Here is a 20282-nt window from a genome sequence, read left to right as displayed (position 1 = left end):
AAAATTAACGTCATCATTGTTCTTCAGATTAAATTTGCGCCTTAAATCATGTATCACATGACCCTATTCCTATTTTAAAAACTTAACCTTAATTCAAAATGGCGGATTTCAAGATGGCCGCCGTCAGGTATACCCTTACTATATGACTTCCTCCTAGTCCTAATATGTACCATATATTTGTTATTCACCTTTTGTCGTTACAAGAGGTCTTACAGAGCTTTTACCTCCAACTGTATGAAGACTATTCTGTACTTTCATGTGATGTTCTGGTGGCTGTATCTCCTAAACCCCTGGAGCTTCGCACCCACAACTTCACTGAAATACTGACCACATTTAGTACTACTTTCTCATATGTGTGTCAGTCAGCAACTCATATGATTCACCCAAATGTAAGGTTTACTTGTCAGGCAAAGAGCATCGAAGAAGGCATTCTGAATCTTACTTCAACTGCTGAGGATACCACCAAAATATTTCGAACAGTTTACTATGTGGTAAAGAAAAATCGACCTTTTTCAGATCACGAGGACTTGATTCGTTCACAGAAGATAAATGGAATGTTCCATTTTACATTCTCGGAACGCTGCCACCAATATTATTTCTCATATTGCTGAAGAAATAAGGAACCAATTGGTTCGATCAATGATCACTACAGGTTCAATATTTAGATTTCTTATTGACGAATCAACTAGCTTGGGAAATGAAAGTGCATTTGTTGTATATGTAATAGTGTGTTTTAGGAGATAAAGCTTCTAATTATGCATTCTTTGATTTAATCGAGGTAGATTTCCAGGATGCCGAATACATTGAGTCCAAGTTGTTGAACTCTTTAAAAATGCATGATCTTCATGAAGAGTATCTGAGAGAAAATTGAATTGCGATTACTACTGATGGTGCTAGTATAATGCTTGCAAAACTTGAACTGCCAGTGTTTGACGCTGTCAACGATGTCCGGGATATTGATCACCTCAAAGCCTTTATGGACATATTGTATAATTTATACAATCAGTCTGCTAAGTACAGGGTTTTCATAAAGTCTGTACGGATTTAATTTGCTTATAATTTTCATAAAAATGCTCATAATGAAATCAAATAAAGTGCAAACGATAGCGGAAGGATTAAATTTTTAGTTGGCAACACTGTTAGATAAGCGGCAACTCTTAACACGTTGAGAGAGAGAGAGGGAGGGAGGGCAAGGGTCAGTTTCTTACCAAATTCCATCCATTGTTGTTTTCTGTTGGAACACGATGTCGTTCTGGATTCCACGTGCCTCCAGTTCCGGGATGAGGTATTTCTGCTACATATCCAGGTACGAATCTCCATTCACGGTCTCCTCTTCAAAAAAGAAGGGTCCAATCAGATGATCATAGGACACAGCGCACCAAACGTTCACTTTAGGGCTATCTCTCTCATATGTCTCAAATTCCTTTGGGTTTTCCGTGCCCCAAACGCGACAGTTGTGTCGGTTAACCTTCCCGGAGACATGGAAGGTTGTCTCATCTGAGAACATGATGGCTGAAAGGAGAACGTCGCCATGTTCCAACTGCTTGAGCATGGCGTCACAGAAGTTGAACCGGATGTCCAAATTTTCATCATGCAGATCCTGGACTGCCAAGATCACCCGACCTTACCCCCTGTGACTTCTGGCTTTGGGGTCATGTGAAAACGGAAGTTTATGCAAAGAAGCCAAGTGGTTTGGAGAACTTAAAGGACAAAATCAGGGTGTCTGTGGCTGGCATTTCGGATCAAACACGGCGGAACGCTGTGAGTGGATTCCAGCGCCGCCTACGCGAATGTGTGGACGTAAATGGCGCCCAGTTGGAGGTGTGGCGGTGAATGAACTGAACTGGTGCAGATTACAGGTAAAAATGTAACCCTTCCGCTACCGTTTGCACTTTATTTGATTTCAATATGAGCATTTTTATGTAAATTATAAGCGAATTAAATCCGTCCATACTTTATGAAAACCCTGTATTGTTGTGCAATGGAAGAAGTGTGCCACGAGCTCGGTGTGCAGTTTCTGAAAGTAGAACGAGTTCTTGTAGTGCGATGGGTTGCAAGTACACTCAGGACCGTAAAAGGATATGTGGACACAATTAGGAATCCATCTTGAATTCATAATGTATTGCAGGATAGCACAATAGATCCAAAGATGAAAGCAACATTTCGAGGTTTGAGGAAAAGATTTGTGAGTCCAGAATTTCTTCTGAATTTAGGACTAATGTATGATATCTTGCAAGAGTTAGCTATTGTCAAAAGAGTTACAATCATAAGAGATAACGCTCCAAGAGCTGATCATCTAATGAAACGAGCCATACGGGTTAAAACAAATAGAAAGTTTTAAAAAAATGAGTCAGGTGAACATATTCAATTAGCTGTAAAGGGTGGTACGTATCAAAATTTAATTCTGAAACACAACAAGAAGATGATTGCAATAAATGCTTCAATTCATTCAAAATGTGGCAGACAGAATGAAATTCAGACTGTTATGACGCCGACTCAGAAAATAACCAATTGTTGCAACATATCAGCACTCGATTCTGTTAACATAATTAAGGGAAACATACGTCATGGAGAACATGAATTAAAAAGAATCTGCAGGCATTTCCGTTTGATGAAACTGCCGCAATTCAAGGGTTAAGGAACTTGGCAGACATCCTTACGCCGAATATATTCCACCAACTATATTACCAGTGATTAGAACAATTTCCACATTGCCATGTTCCACAGCGGAGTGTGGGCGAGGATTTGCTTCATGAATAACATTATTAGTGGCTTGAGATCATCATTGCTGATTATCACGTTTCCAGTCTTATGTTCATCAAATCAAATGGACCACCACTCGATCAGTTCATACCTCAGAAATATGTGAACACGTGGCTTCAAAATCACCGAGCTACAAATGACAGTAAATCAAGAGTTTGCGCAAAACGCGCTAGTAGTACTTAAGAAGAATCAAAAGATGCGCTTTGGAGTGTTTTTTAGATAAACCGGCGCAAATAGCTCTAGAAGACAACTGTAGTATTGAAGGTAAATAATAAGATCTTTAAAATAACGTTATTTTGTTCAAACTTTTAAAAATCTTTTACCAGTGTTATTTAATTATTTGCATTAACTCATATTAAGAGATGTGAATAGCTTCAGAAAAGAATTTATTATTCCAGAGGAAGTTAATAGTGGGTATTCAAAACTACTTTGTTCAAGCTTTCTGTTTCGTGTTGCTATTTGTTATATTTAAAGTATTTTTTAAAAAAAATGTTCTAGTGACAAGTGTGAGGATAATTAAAAGTTGCACTATCGAGTTTTATTGAACAAACGGACGCAAGTAGCTTCCCAAGAAGATTTCATCAAGATTAGTGTTTCATCTTATATTTTATCGAAGGTTTTCATTGTTGCTGTTGTTACTAGCTACTATTATTTGGATATATAAGAAGGAACCAAAACACAAAATTGCTAGTTTTAGTAAAGATCGATGCAAAATGGTGCATTTTTGTTCTGAGAGGATATCCGAACGTTTTGAAGGTTGATGGCAATGATATTTCAATGCTTAAAACTTCGTTCTCTGCTGAAGAGAACCAAACTTGCTCCATATTTTTATACTAAGGTATGAATATTTTCAATATCACCGCAATGTTAACACGTAACTTTGAGCAATACAGAACCTATTAATTGAAAAACATGTCATGTATTAATGATTTTATAGAGTTAAATTTGGGTACATTTTTCTTTCTTCTGGCACATTGGACTCAACTTTTTCTGTTCCTTCTCGGAGTAAGTTGGTTCCTTCTCCATACCTACACCCATTTATGTTAATAATGGTGTGATTTAAGTAAGGAGTGTCATCAAGAAAATAGAATGAAGTATTTTCAGACTATAAAACAGTAATATATCCTTTATATTTTAATTGGATTAATTAATACATGCGTTATGTATTGTTCATTAAAATGTCTTCTATGTCGTTTATGACAATCATAGATGATCACAAAACGTAGTGTGCCCTTTGAAAGTTTTAGGACTACAACACTGTATATAATTTGCCAACGGATTTTAATATAAATTGTTGGAAAATAGTGACCAAACTTCAGGGAATACATTACTATAATAGGCGATAAACGTGTCCAAAGACAAACGATCGGCTAGCGGCAATGTATGCAAACATCAGTGTTTCCTAGAATAAAAGCCACCTTTTTCATAACTTTAAATCCTCATTCCAGCTAATCATTTTCTTTTTTAAACTTTTCGGCCTATTTTGTTGCTGAATATCTTCAAATGTTCCCTGGAGTTTGACCAATATTTTCCCATAATCGGCATTTCAATTTGCTGAAAACTTAAAAAAAAAAAAAGAAAAAGAACGAAAGAAAAGAAAAAATGACAAGCGATGATGTATTGAAACACCGTCTTCCGCAATGCATAAGCATAGCCAACAGAATTCGGAGTACCGCTCAGGACAGTTCCGCAGCAGACCGCTCTGACTCAGTGCGATTAGTTTGAAGCGCCAATTCCAGGAGATGATTACAAATGAAATGCCGGTGGTGTAAACTAATATTCGTATTCACTGTCAGTGCGAGCCTGTGGTGGATAATTCATTTGAATTAACATCATTTTGACAATAAACTGATTTTTGTTTTCCACATATGATACTATGTTGTGCTCCCCAGTGCAAAGTTATTGTTAGACAGCTGATCTAGGCAAAGCAACACATTGGTGACAGAGCCTTTTAAGAAAATATTGGTCTCATTTCTACCTACAGAATGGAAAGAACATCACAATATAGATTATCACAAGATTAATTATGAATGCCATGTTCTTCATTGAATTTCGCACGTCTGGCAAAGCGTTTCGGAGACAACTGTCATTGTTCAGTTTGACGGTGGCCACACAGGAAAGTGTCATTTAAATGATAAAAGTCGAATAGGGGTAGCTAATACATTTTCTTAGCTTATCGATACTGTGTGCCAAACAGAAGGCATTTTGCAGGTTGTAAGATGCCATTACCCTTCACCTCCTTCCCAATAAGTGCCCTATCTTGCAAACTGCGTATGGTTTTACCTCACCACTGTGTTGGTACCCAAGAAAACCTTCCGATACCAAAAATGAAGCGTCTATCTAAATAAAAAAGTGTTAACTTCAAACTATTCGCAAAATCTGTTCAATTTTGAACTTTGAACGCTCGTAATTCGAACACACTTCTGATCGAGGATTTCTCTGCTTACGTAATTGTTTCATATGTAAAAACGAGTCGATTGAGGATAGTACCGATATGAAGTCAAAGTAACATCTCGCGACCTTCCCTAGTAAGTCATGTACGTGCGACTGCTACATCACTACCACACACACATAGCCTACCAAACATAAACTGATAGTACGTCCGAGGAGTATAGCAAAATTCGCATGCGCAAATGCAGGTTCGCTGCACCCCTGTGCACTGAAAACCTATCATAGTACTTTCTTATGAAAAAAAAAAAGAAAATAAGATTAGATATTTTTAGACAAGCCTCCGTAGTCTTCCTTAGAATATTTCTAGTTGAGTAATCGATTTTCTTTACAGGCAAAGCTGGAGATGTTCTTACGTTGATCAGCCTTTGGACGAATGTAGAGAACTTGACAAAACAGAGTTAATTGCGGCGATGAAACGTGACATCAAATGGTTCTGCAAATTACATAGAAAGCAGAAATTGAAATTTCTCCTCGGTAAGTAAATTATTAGACACAGGAAAAGTACATTTAGCGTAGGACTACGGGGGCGTACTTACCATCAACTGAGAAACCTCTATTCTAGATCTTACGTCATATCGCTTTCACGTAAGAATTATTCTATTTAGACGTTACTCCCAGGCTATAAAGATTGTTCCAAAACAACTGCCAGTAACAATGGTATTTCCTAACAACTCTTCAAGACAACCCGGCGACGATGTAGGCAAGTAGTTTAGCTCGGCGGCATAACACGTCGAACGTGTTTTATTTACTAGTGTTTACTCAACAGCCATGCGAAAAGGCTATATTGATTATTATAATCCATGTTTTTCGTGTTGTGAGTATGAATATAAAAATGGCGCAATGTTGTGCGATTCGATATTCTGTCTGAATTCTTTGTTCAGACGCGGTTTATCTGCCTCAGTGACTATGGATGAGATGATGGACGCCTGTAAAGAATAATAAAGAACAAAAAATTACGTGGTCTGCAATTTACAACGGATATTGAGGTTCATGTCGCAATGCAGTCTTTTGCCAAAGGCGTACTCGAAGATGAATTTAGGAAGACCATGCTAACAAAATGAAAGGACAGGATGCGTCTGTGAATCAACAGTCCAGGCTGCTACTTTGAGGAGCAGAAATATAATAATGCTGACAACGACAGCTAATAATTATTGTAAACTTAATATTAAAATAATATATATGGTTAAATTACTGTAGAACAGACAATTCTTTATCTAACCTATCCCGCAGCCTGCTCTATTTTTTAGCGCTAATGAATTGAACTACCTGCCTACTTCATTGTTGAGTCGCCTTGTGGCGTTGTTCGGAAATACAAGCACCACTGACAGTTGTTTTGGGACAGCCTTTGTGTTTATCCTTGTTACGATCTATACAACGTGTCTCTAAAGTAAGATCCACTTTGAAATATTTGTTTAAAAATTGCTGTACATATTATGCCAATTTTTGCTCTATTTGATATAAGGTCTTTACGGTTTTATGGTGGACTAAAGACATTATATGGATTCAATGTGAGCAGTGTGACGTGACAGACACATATGCAGAAATCTCGCTCCTGCCAGACTTTGGTTAGTATTTCTGGTGTGACCAATCTTGCTGCTTCTTGAATTCTGATTCGTAGTTCATTTAGGTTCTGTGAAAGGGGAAGGCACGAAAACACGGTCCTGCATGTGAACATATAAGAAAAATCTAGGGGGTTAAAACTGGGGATCTGACAGGTGATTTCAGAAGAGCGTTATCCAAACGGCCTGTTATTCCTATCCAACGTTGTGGTAGGACCTCATTGGGGTATTCTGCACAGCTTCCTCTTTTCTCCTGGGATCAGAAACCGTTACCCAGATACCTAGGATGGGCAGTTTTCCCCAATCACCTTTCATTCATCCTACAGGCAGTAAGCTGGAATTCTCCTCCCGCTATGATCAACCAAGCAATACGGGACTTCCTCTAATTACGGTAGAGGTACCACGTACATTACCAGAGTCAATGACTGATGTAGAGCGACTGTGGGTAGACATGTTCATTTGAGAGTCGGGGACTTTCCCTGGTAGACTTGCCCAAACATTACGAGGCTGCCTTCTTTAACGTGTTTAGGTACTACGTACACGTTGTAGCTAAGCTACCTCCTGAACCCAATGGTACGTGTAGGTCACCATTGAGAGTGACTAGCACTCTCTTCCTCGGTAGGGCTGTTCAAACAATACGAAACTTACGAAAGAATGGCTGACTAGACTATCTTCTATTGAAGACAATGGCTATTGAAAGCGGCGGCTCCCCTGGTAGGGTTGTGGATCCTACACCCCAGTGAAGAAACCGAAAGACCTGGGACGAAGGAATACTTCCACTAGCTCATTTACTCTTGAGGTACGAGTATGCGTTAGGATTCTGTTAATACTGTTAATACAGCATTAAAATCTGAGATGACTACAAACTATTCAATGCGTAAATCAAAGATACTACGGTTCTATCGGAATGCCAGTGCGTTCTGAAGATTTAGAGGCATGAAATCCGGTACCTATACATATCATTTAAAATGATTTAACACGTTTTTCAGTGTTTTATTATACTTCAACTATGGATAGGGGAAAGGATATGGGAACGGAAAGTGATAAGGGGTTCACTAACATAGGTCGAATCCTAAAATACGATAAGATACAAGCTTACTTATTTTAAGTGAAAAGTACAAATAGCAAATTGCATGTTTCTAGATTTAGGGGATTCCGATATCTGGACAGTTTATTATTGGAAATTCGTTTTGGAAGTGTCTCAAATGGGAGTTGTATGTTTTATAATTAGATATCCATATCTCGGAATCTTCTGGATTAGAGGAATAACATTTGGTATTCGGACTTTTGGTTTAAAATAGTTGAGTACATGTGTCTGCGTTTCTTGATTTTTGACATAGAAAGAGAGATAAAAGAGTCGAACTCACGATATACTGTAATTTTCAATCGCTCATCCCAGTAGAAGTTTGCTGATAATGCAAGAAGTGTGTCACGAACAGCCACGTAGATGAGGGTAAAATGTAGCATTCATCAAGCCTTTTTTCCCTGTGAGAAGAACAAACTCGAGGAATGCATAGGTATCTTAAAAAGACGAAATGGTCGAAATTGTATGTATCATTATCACGAAAACATAAACAACCCGTTTCAAATGAATCTTCGATCATAGTTATAAAGGTAACCAAGAAAGTTCTGACGCCTTTTGTGTATGTCTGTGTTCAATTGGCCCTCACATAATGAGTTGAATGCGAATGGAGATAAGGTGAAGGTTAGTTGTTGATGTGGGTATATCCAACATACTACCTGGTTGTGGCAGTTCAGTAATACCGTTAGCTTACGTAAGGACAGAGTGAACATAATACCTCTACAGAGCGTCATAAGGGCGTGTATGCAGTACAAGTTCAAACTTGGGTCAAACGCCGCTGCAGTGGGGCAGAAGATATGCCAAACCTTTGGTGAGGATGTGACTACACAGACAGTGCAGCAGTGGGTTAACAAATTTAAGGACGGTAATGAAACACTGGAAGACGTATCACGTGCCGGAAGACCAATACATGTACAAAATGAAAATCTTCAGGTAACAATTGAGGCGAACAGTGACCAGATATGTGAGGAACTGGGACTACAATTCAGTGTGAGTGGAGAAATCATTCGGCAGCACCTTCATTAACGTGGAAAGTGCTGGAAGTTGAGTCGATGGGTCCCATATGATTTGGCTCCGGGTCAGAAGGCAACGCGAGCAGAAACCTGTGTTTCTTTGCTGTCTCGTGTGAGGAAGGATCCATTTCTGGACAGGGTGTTCACATGTGATGAAAAGTGGATCCTGTACGAAGCTCCACGTCGCCGTCATCATTGGTTAGCATCCCATGATGAACCGATTCGAAAACAGCGGAAACCAGCAGTGCACCAGAAGAAAGTCTTCCTATGTGTGTGGTGGACTGCTCGCGGCATCGTGCATCGGGAACTGCTACCAGCAGGTCAGAGCATCAATGGAACTGTGTAGTGTCAGCAATTGAGTCGTGTTCAAGAAAAACTCAAAACTCTAGAGTCAGCACTTCTGAATCGCAAAGGAGTCCTCCTGTTACAGGACAACGCTAAGCCCCACGTGGGTAGGATGACCCGGGACACCATTCTCGCAGTGGATGGGAAACATTATTCCATCCGCCATACTCCCCAGACATTTCACCGTCGGATTATCAGGTGTTCCATTTCTTGGACAATCTCCTTAGAGGACGCCAGTGCAAATCCTTAGTAGATGTGCAAAATGTACTTAATACCTTCTTCGCTTCATGGCCACCATGTTCTACCGCAATGGAATCCATGGCCTTCCAGAACGTGGGCAGAAGGTCGTCGATGCTGATGGGGACTATTTTTGATCTTCCACGTACGTAGTAGGTGACATATTGATGTTCGAAAGTGGTGGGTGAAAAAGCGACAGAACTTTCTTCGTTACCTTTATAGTATCTACCTTGAAATGTCCTCTTATCAGCATCAAACTGTCCTTATACCTGTACCTTGAACTGTCCTTGTTTTGATTAAAATGGCTATCTTAAGAGAACGAGATTAGTTCAAAATTTATGCTAAAAATAGAATATCTCAGAAACCTTAAAAGTTGAGGAGATGAAAAACGGTGTAAAAGTCTTCATTAAAAATTAAGAGTGGGCGCTTGTTCCAGAGTTCTTAAAAATTCCACTTTTAAGAGAGGAAAAGAATACACTCATTAACAGGGCCCGGATCTTGTTGACCTAAAATTTTCTAAAAAGTTAAAATGACACTAAAATTCATGTAAAATGACCCTAAAATTCACAAAAATTGACCTTAAAACTTGGTTTTTAAAACGTTTATTTCGTTAACATTAACATTTTTTGAATATCTATTGGATTTTAATTACCATATCTCAGTCATTTTCAAAAGTGTTGTTTCAGTTAGTTGCAGTCCATTGTACGGCATTGCATGTACTGAAGGAGTCAATTCACTCCCGAGTTGAAACTAGGAAGCACACTTGAAGAATATAGAAGTTCGCAAGTGTAGACTGTATAGACAAGAATAATAGTTAAACACTCTGTTTAAAATCTTTGTATGCCTTCTGATCCTTTTTGTAGTTATTCACTTGATTACATCCTTTGTGGTCAACAACCCAAACCATCTGTTTGGCCACCTACCAACCCTTACCCCTCGTCAACCAGCTGCAGCTTAGTTTTCATCAGCTTTCTAGGAATGCAGTTTTCAACCCTAAGAGACAGGAAGCAGGAAAAGAGATAACTTCTTATTTTTCAAATAAGTAAACAGTGTTCATTTTAAGATGTCCTTATGTAGAAGGAAAAGACCAAAAGGACCGTAAGTGATCTGAAAGTTACCTTAAAACATTAAAAAATGATCTGAAACTTCAAAACGGCAAAAAGTGACCAAAAGTTGACTCTAAAAAAATATGCTTTTAGAACCTTGAGTTGACGGATAACATTTTTATTTGAACTTGCCTTGTCCTATGCGTAACAGAAAAAAGTTGACTTGTCAACAAGATCCGGGCCCTGCTCATTAATCTGTGTACAGTGAAGTTGTCTGTCTTATACTTATGGGAAAACTTAAAATGAACACTTAAAATGGAGTTAGCACTTGGCTCGGATCGGGTTGTTATAATGTCACTTTAATTAAATGTATATCCAAAAGGAGGAGGTATAATTAAAATTGTACGCCAAAATAGTTTCATCTTAGGGAAATGATATCCTCCCTATACGGTATGAACTTCTTATTAAAAATAAATGGTTACGTGGTCTAATATTTTTGAAACTTGCGCTTCTAGGGAAGACGGGAGACAATTCTTACAGTACCTTAATTTCTCATTTTGTATTCATAAAATGGTCAAAGTGGAGAAATGTTGGTACTGTTTAAAATTAATTTTTGAATATAATGAGTCTAATTTATTTTTTATCATTTCACTTTGATCGCAATCTATATCTCAATGGGATGAAACAGATCTAACTTTTTCACAAGAGCAACAGCTATACCATTTGGGTCGAGCTGACTTTTCCTCATTTCACTTTGATTTAAATGTGCATCGTAAAAGGGAATAAGGAGCTCCAATATGCCTTTCAAAATATTTTCTATAAGCCTATTACTCTCGTACGAAGAACAAGCATTCAATTAATTTTCTATTTTCATTCATTCATTTAATTTTTCATTATTTGATAGCACATGTGGTTTTGGCTTGGATATTCCTATCGTACGTTTAGAAATTTTAATATTAAAAAAATAACTCTATATAAGCTAAATAAATGCTTCTTATCGCTCTAACTTGGATTGAAACGTAGACTGATTTGCCTTTATGACAGTATTAAAATCCACATCTCAACATGGACGAGTCACTTTTTTTCTTTTTAACAATTTTTCTCTTTGTGATTTTTTTTGAGAGGATTAGTAGCAGGTCTTTAACTCGGTCGGTATTACACATACAATATTGAAATAAAGCATTTCATGTGGCAGATTTAATAGTATGCTTTTTCAGACTTCCAAATCCGACCAGAAGTTGTCGATGTAGGCTCGAAATCGGAATTTTTAAATGGAAAGTGGCAAGTTTTTGGTCCAAATTTGAGCAGTATGAAGGAAACTAGAAAAACTTCCGTTTCAAATATATATTTCTAAAATGCCCACATTGCCATTGAGAATGTAATGAAGAAAAACATGAGCTTAATATGTAGAATGTCAATTAATATTGTAACTCTTCTAAACTTGACGAATGTACTTTTGTCCTAATATGAAGTGCTGTGATAACTAAATCCTATGAACACTACGGTAAATGGTAAAACTTTCAACTTCTGCGAAAAACCAAAAGCCTTTGTTCAAACCGAAAACTGACTTTTAATTGGAATATGACAATTTTTTGATTGAGAAAATAAAATGAAATCTTAGTCGAGATGTTCATAAGAACGAAGATTTTAAAAAAATGCTTTATTTGACCTTGAAAAGGTTTCAAGAATTACGGTAAAACATTTTTGCATAAAGCACTCATTCACACTGTCATTCTAAGGGTAAAGGAAACATTATGGAGAAAAAATATTTGAAACCATAGTTTATTACTTTCTTTCGAACTTTCTAAATTTGAATCGAAGATGGCCATGTTCTATTTTTTAAATCTACTAGACTTCTATCTTGGTAAACCACTTTTGGAAGTTGTAAATTTTACAATTTAATGGAATTTTCATATTTATCTGTCATGACAAATTTCACATTCCTCAAGTTTAGAAAATACAAACAATACAAACAAGTGTCTTACGTATTAAGCTAGTTTTTACATTACATTTTGATTTCTAAGGCAAAGGAGGCCTTAGAGAAAAATGTTTAAACAGAATTTTCTTACTTTTTAACCACTATTTGTTTCCGATATGTACACATCATTTCCAATCTGTTTGGGAATTCAAATTACTACCACTACATTTAGCATATTCAATTTGATATGTGCTATTCTTGTATCAAGATTATACGTCCAATACGAACGAGTTAAATACTTTGTATGAACTAATGGCCTGACCACGTTTCTATCGTATAATCACACCTGCAAAAATTCCAAATTTGTTCCAAAATGTCCAACTTTTTTTTTTTTTTTTTTAGTCTATTCAAATACCTTATATTAATCTTCAAAGTAATCCTCCTGGGCTCCCACACACTTCTCCCACTGTTAGAAGCATCCTGGAATTCCTCTTTTGGGATTCCTCCTAGCTGGTCCGTCGCATTCTGCATGATGTCTTCTGTATTTGACCAAGAAAGTTTGAATCTGTTGTCCACATTTGAACCATGAGATGGGCTCGTGTCATTATCCCTGAACGCCTGTTGATCTTGCAGATCGTTTCCATTTAAGATTCTCCAACCTTGTCTCAAAATTTAATGCAGTGGTGTTGTTCAAATATTTAAGTCATTTTGTCAAAAACGAAATTGCAACGCCGCTCATTTATACCTCCTCACTTATCGGCAATCTCCTGGCGACTGATTGCGTCTGGAGATAGAAAAAAAAATGCGCATTAGGGTTATCTTTATAGTGCATCAAACCACGGCTTCCTAACTGAATTTGTTTACGCTAAAAATTTAAGATTGTATGCTTTTGAACGAACCTAATAGTAATCCCTCTGCTAGAACTAACTTTCTAACTGTTACTGTCATTATAGATGGCGTTTCATTGGTAACACATGATTAATGACGCGTGATTGATACATGACCATTGCAATTTAACTATAATCAGTATGCGAGTCAGTTGTATACTGACATGTCATTAAGGTGTATCGAAGCAAAACTGTGATAGAATCGTGAAAAGAGTGATTGTATTTGGGCGCTCCTTTTCCCCTCCATAGACAAACACAAATTTGAAGATTTTTTGGAGTATCAAAGCGGACTTTTGAACATATCTACAAGGACCAATACTTGTGTAAATGTATAACTGCGTTAAAACTGAATTTGGTCGCAAAATGATTCCTGGTCGAAAAAAATAGAAACCCAGAGTTTCATCCATGGTTAGGAGAAATCACTTAAAACCCAACAGGAATTGGTACAGTCTGTGAATGCAGGTCCATCTCAACCAATGTACGAAAGAACATTGCAAATGAAACTTCATGCAATACTCATTTGGAGTTGAATATCACGAAAGAGGCTACTTCTCAGTGCGATCAATATTTCTCTACCCCATAAGCTAAGGAAAATTAAATTGCTATTGCCATTATACGAAAATAGTGTCACTATGCAGCCCCCTCATATTTAGGTTCCCTTACCCCGGACAAAATTTTCTAGAAGAAAGACTGACTTCAACTCATAGAGGTGTACATTTTCAGTGGGCTGAAGAACACAGACAGAAGATTGTAGTGGACTAATAATATGTAATGTGGTCCAAGTCGCGGTTTTGTCTGTATCTTAATGATGCAAGGTATCAATTTCACCGAATGCTCAGTGAAGCCTTTCAACTACACGGTATAAAGCGTTTGGTTCAAACATGATGAAATTCTGTGATAGAAGTAGAAGTACTTATCGTACTATACCTTGCGTCCATTCATACAGGTACCTGGCAAATGAGGATGTTTATTGCGAAATATTGAGGAATATGCGATGGGTTCTTTCGTCGTCCAAAAGGGGATGAAAGACCACTGTGTTCATAAGGCTACAAACGTTTTTACTTGGTTTGAGGAACTGTCAGGCATACTGTCGCATCTGGTCTGGCCTGGAAATTTTTCAAAGTTAAATTCAGTTCAAGATCTTTGGATTTATTTGGAGCAGCAGGTAAAAATTAGAAATAGGCTTCCTGTACTTTGCTGTAACTACAGAATCTGTTGAAGAACGAGTGGACTCAAATGAACAGCATGAATTCATAGAATCTCTTCCAAATAAAATCCAGGCGGTTACCCAGGTTGAGACGTGATACAAGATTAGACATGTAACTAATTCCTTTTAACCGATGTGTGCTACTAATTATTTCTTTTCTTTTCTCAGATTTGTTGTGGCTTGGTGGTGGTGCGCTTATGTGCGCAATAAGAAATTACTCTCTTATGTTGTATGAGGAAAGGACACCTACACCAGAAGAAGAGTTAAGTATATATATTTATTTACGTTCGTTTATGTTCTATTGCAGCAGATATAACTGAAATAGATTTGATTTAATTTGACTGTCAGGTTAGCGTCACTTTCAGTAGCGAGGCTATATGAGACGTGGACCTAGAATTTAATGTGGAATCCGAACCACACGAGTTCTAGCTGGGAATCGAACCCAGGTTTCCCACGCCAAAAGCGTGTACGCTAACCGCTTATTTTTGGCCGGAGGAAGCTCATAATTTAAATAGAATTTTTAGTTTATTGAGCAAAGATAATAAATTATGTAAAATTTAGAGCAAGAATTGTGTTAGAATTTAAAATTTCAATTGTGCATTCAAATTGCATTTGTACAGGTAATGGTGGATTCAGAAAGAAACATAAAACTACTTTTTGTATTATTTCAGTGAGACGAGATGATAAAAGTTCTTGAGATCATACGTTTTTAGGACCCACCAAATTAATTGCCCTAGGACATAAAATATGTTCCCAGGGGAAGTGTATTCCTTGGCATCTTTTCACCCAGAACCTAGTAGACCTCGGATCAGCTTAATTTCCTGCGTAATGATTGAAAACAAGGTTATTCCACCTCAGATCGACCAATTCTCAAAGTCTTCCCGGTGATCATCATGGATTTTCGTGGAAAGTTGTACACATAAGCTGGGTAGTATCAAGAGATAAAATACCAAGTTTAAAAGCATTCCTGTAAATAAAACCAAAGTTATAATAAGATATGCACCACAGTGCGCAGGTCCAATATTCGCCGAAATGAGCAATGTTGCTCGCGGCACGTTTTCACAGTCTCACAACTTTCTCATTATGAATGACATCAAAGTGATTTTCCAGCAGAATTATTTTCCAGCAAAAGTTCTGGCTGACATATTCATTTCAAAACAAAAGAAAAATACGAAATAGTGAAATGTTACAAAGTTCGGCATTTTTTATGGGAGGAAGAGAGTGGGTGGGAAGAACTTCTACCAATCCTTGGATACACCACCTTGCCGACTTTCAAACTGGGTAGTAACAAACCAGCAGGTCACTTAAGTTTTGTTGTAATTTAACAATGAAAATGGAAAAACAAGGAAAAACAACTAAAATAATAATACACAAGTTGGCAATACTGTAGCACAATGCTGATAGCTCGTACGAACTTCTATACTTGTAACGTATACACCAAGTCGTCGTAGTGCACTTGGGAGCGCGTTGGATTGACATTGAGGAGGACGCCGCGGGTTCATGTCTCGCGACCGACTATATCTTGATTGATGTTTTCCAGTCCTACCAGGCAAATGCCGGGATGGTACGTAGCATACAGACGCTGGCCGATACTAACGGAAATTGTTTCCCTTTTATATTGTTTTATATCTAGTCGTAAATAGCGTCTGAGATGTACCTGGTATCTGTTAACAAATATATATATATATATATATATATATATATAATGAAGTCGACAATTGACGAAATGTATAAACAAAACTGTGAATATTTGTAATGTACAGGATGGGCCAAAAGTCGTGACAGTCCTGTATCAGAAAAGTCTATTGGGCTAAAGGTCCACATTGGTCATACATAATGAATGGGGGAACCTAAAAAAAAAAAACAGATGTAACAATTATGACCGCCATCTTGAAGTACGCCATTTTGAACATCACTTTATTTTTCTAAATTGGAAGGTAGACGTACGGCACATGATTTACACTGTTTTTTGATCAGGAATGCAATACTGCTGTCCATTTTGTCATGTCACTAACCGTTGATGAATTATGGCCTGTTTTATCCCTTTTTATACTATCACAACACATGCTCGAAATGACCACCCAGTGTAACAATGGCGTTTGCCACACGCATTTCCACTCCTCATGTACGGCCAGGAATGTCTCTGGACGCACAGAAGCGCATACATCCTCAATCCGCTGCACGACATGTTGTAAATTCCGGTTCTTGACAGCATATACCGTTGACGTAAAAAGTCGCCTCGTCGGAGAAGAACGCGTTCAAAGGAAATCTTGATTGGCTGCCAGTTGTGCTGTTGCCCATTTTGCAAACTGCACTCAACTGTCCGGATCGTCCTCTTTGAGATGCCGATGAAGCTGGATCTTGTATGGGTGCCACTTGTTAGTGGAAAGTATCCTGCGAATGGACATTCACTTAGAATACTCCTCATTCCTAGGATAAACGCCGTGTGCTATGTTAGACGCTTTTACTGAAGGATATGAGGACAGCAGCTGTGGTTTCCTCATTTGTAGACGCTTTTGGATGACCACTACAATGTCTGTCGTCCACAGAACCCGCCTTCAGAAATCTGCTGGTGAGTTTGGGCACATCATTGTGGGATATGGGCTCTCTTTCAGGGTGTAGTGCATTAGGGACCTTCTCAGACTACGCGACTAGTGGGTCGAAGACGCGCGATAGGCTGTCGCTGGACTACGCGACTTCAGTGTCGAAGACGCGCAACAGGCTGTGTCGTCGCGCTGCTGATATTCGACACACGTGTCGCGGAAATGTGGCACTTTTTTATCCAGAACCAGGGGACAATGTAGTTTGTATGCAATTGCCGAAATACTAAATAGTCTGTTATATTCTTCAACGACAAAGTGCAAGCACATCAATAAGGAGTACGTATGTAGCCTGAAGTTGGCGGTACCCCTTGACCTGCGGAATAATTCCGGGGCCTAGTCAGTATATTGCTAAATCCGCCACTGATTACATGAGGTATTACCTTCATACCTAGCGGCCTCTCCTTATAAGTTTCATTATGGAGTGCCACGAGGCATCAGCGTTATGCCTAAGTGCTTATAGAAAATTATTTTTTTCATATTTTCGTACAGTATACCTATTAAATACACAGAACATACAAAAAATAACGAAATGTTATAAAATTTGTAAACTAAAATGTTAAATGTTATCGTAAGCGAAATGTTATATTCGCCTGGAGGATCGCAGTTTGTGAATGTGTAAAATATATTTGGGAATATCTGGTCATTTGTGCTATTTTTTTAATTCTAATTTGAAACAGTAAAGTAAAGCGATAAACAATGTACTTTTAGTTGCAATTTCCACCAAATAGTTCGTTGACTTGGTACCGAATTTTGGAAAATGTAAGAAAGAACAAAATGGCAGCATCCAGTGTACTTACCGATACAATTCTTCTCTTCCGATGGCGTACCCATGAATCTACTATGGAATGCACATCACGCTTTTTCTCATGCTTTCTTTTCAATTCTGTTGCTATAAAAATCACTGCTGGAGTTGCGTACACTAGGTTGTGCATGAATTTCTGCAATGAAAGGGTCTGTATCGAAAGCTTCTATTGAGCTCATCTTTCAGAATGAATATCTAGTTGTTGAAAAGATAAATTGTGGCGCTGTCGCAGGACTTCGACACACGAAGTCGCGTAGTATGCGAAGGTCTAATCTTGTCACATGTGGCAGGTTCCCGCGACAAGCTTGCGACACTGTCACGCTTGTCGCGTAGTGTGCGAAGATCCCACGCCACATCCATTGTAACAAATGGGAATTCATTGGCCCGCGACAAACCTGCGATGGGAAAAAAATTGTCGCGGGTCTTCGACACACGAAGTAGCGTAGTCTGCCTAATGTCAGGTTTCTGCTTTTAATAGTACGACCTGAGCGATAATAAGTTTCTAATTTTTAATCTTCTACGAGATAATTATTATTATTACTGTTATTATTCCTGAAGATTTGATAGTTCAAGTATTGAAACATCCGAGTATTCAAATATCTGAATATAATAAAACGTGTGTCATCGCCGATCAAGCACCATCAAAATTTCTAAAGTAAAACAAATTGCCCGACATGGATTCGATCCAAGAACCTCCACATTACTGGCCAAGTGCCTTGACCACTGAACCACGATCCCTACTCTGTAAAAGATTCGTCTTTCATCTGGTTACGTTAGATTTCTTTGCCCCCACTTGCAAAGTTGTATGTTATTTTTCTTCGTTTCAGAAAGCCTTTCGTGTTTTTTTAATGATGATATAAGTTAACAATCTTCGGCAAAGTTTACGTTAATAACTTGAGTTGTTCTTAAACCTTTGGATCACAAGTTTGTTTCTTCTCCACACGAAACTGCAGATATCACAGATTTAATTCTCATACTCTGCATTTGTTTCAAAGCAGTCGCCATTACCTGGTCAAAGACTTATGTCCGCCACGATGCATTAGATAAGGACAGTTGAGTTTTGTAGATTAAGAGTGCTTATCAATTTTGGTGCTCAGTGAACGTATTTGTATTTTCTGGTTCATTTCTCAAAGGTCTTTCGATATATAAAATATTTTTCTTTGGAAAATGTGTGTTGACGTTTGTAACAAACTTTATCCAAAGAAAAGTATTGCAAATCAACAGAAAATACAAATATGCTCACTAACCGAGCAAAATGTATCCATTTCCTTTTGCTCCAGTTGTTTCTCGCATTTATATCTGAAATTACCGGATTTTTCGTTGATTTTGTATTGCTAAATATTATTTTCAAAACAATTATCAGTTAATATATGTTACTGAAATACTAGCATTTAGTGAATACAATGTTTGCAGAGTACTTACCAACTAGTCGAGAAATGACGAAGAAGCAGGTAACAAATTATGATTCACTGAAAATCAATGTGTGCGAGGTGGATCAAAAAATTTCTTTCAGAGAAATAAGAAAATCAGCAAAATTTGTTTTGTGTGCGACCTACCTAAAATGTACGTAAGAAATGTACCTAAAAATAGGTACTAGGTACAGGAAAATTGTACCTAGGTACAGGTACTAGGTACTAAATACTAAATGTACCTAAGTACGGGCCTTAGGTGCGCGTTTTGTACCTAGGTACAAAGTACCTAGGCACTTCCCAACTTCTTGTGACACTCTAAAATCGTGCCGCGAGCAACATTGCTCATTTCGGCAAATATTGGTCCTGTCACTGTGGTCCATATGTTATTATAACTTCGGTTTTATTTACAGAAATGTTTTTAAACTTCGTATTTTATTTCTTGATACTACTCAGCTTATGTGTACAGCTTTTCACGAAAATCCATGATGGTCACTTTGAGGGGGTGGTTGAACTGAGGTGGAATGACGCAACAGTATAGTATGCCACTATGAAAATTCTAGCACCTTTTCTGTTTCTATTTACTCTCCATTATCCTAATTGCTTAGATAGCAGAATATACTTAAAATAAAAGAACATTTTATTGTTTAAAGAGACCTAATGTCATGTCGACAGTGATTTATCTACACCCCCCAGCACCCCCTAAAATTTTCGGACACCACCCAGAAATAAATTCCTTACACTCCCCCACCTAGGGCTGTGCAATATTAAAAAGATTCATCTCGTTCTGCCTAAAGCCCTCCCGGACTTTGTAGAAAATATTTTAAATTATCTTATCTTTAGGCAGAACAGAATTCCCGTTCTGCCTAATCTTTGGAGACAGGGAATTCTGTGCGAGGAGGAATTTTTTTTAGGGAAATGCAGCTCCGAAAAGCTTGACTCCTAGCGTGTTTATATGCAG

General features: G+C 37.9%; 1 protein-coding gene across 3 annotated transcripts in view; it reads left to right on the top strand.

The window, feature by feature from the left end:
• Positions 1-20282, top strand: part of LOC145664567 (F-box/WD repeat-containing protein 10-like) — a 187607-nt gene that overhangs the window by 56175 nt on the left and 111150 nt on the right. For all 3 annotated transcript variants that reach the window (XM_081731345.1, XM_081731346.1, XM_081731344.1), the window contains 2 exons: positions 5546-5688; positions 14676-14769. In XM_081731345.1, coding sequence (XP_081587471.1) covers positions 5546-5688; positions 14676-14769 — 237 coding nt within the window. The remainder of the gene's footprint in view (positions 1-5545; positions 5689-14675; positions 14770-20282) is intronic.

The sequence above is a fragment of the Thermobia domestica genome, chromosome 11 (assembly GCF_964235325.1).
Source record: "Thermobia domestica chromosome 11, izTheDome1.hap1.1, whole genome shotgun sequence".
In the NCBI taxonomy this organism is placed as follows: Eukaryota; Metazoa; Arthropoda; class Insecta; order Zygentoma; family Lepismatidae; genus Thermobia; species Thermobia domestica.
The sequence above is the reverse complement of the archived record's forward strand: the minus strand, read 5'-3'. Positions and strand labels throughout refer to the sequence as shown.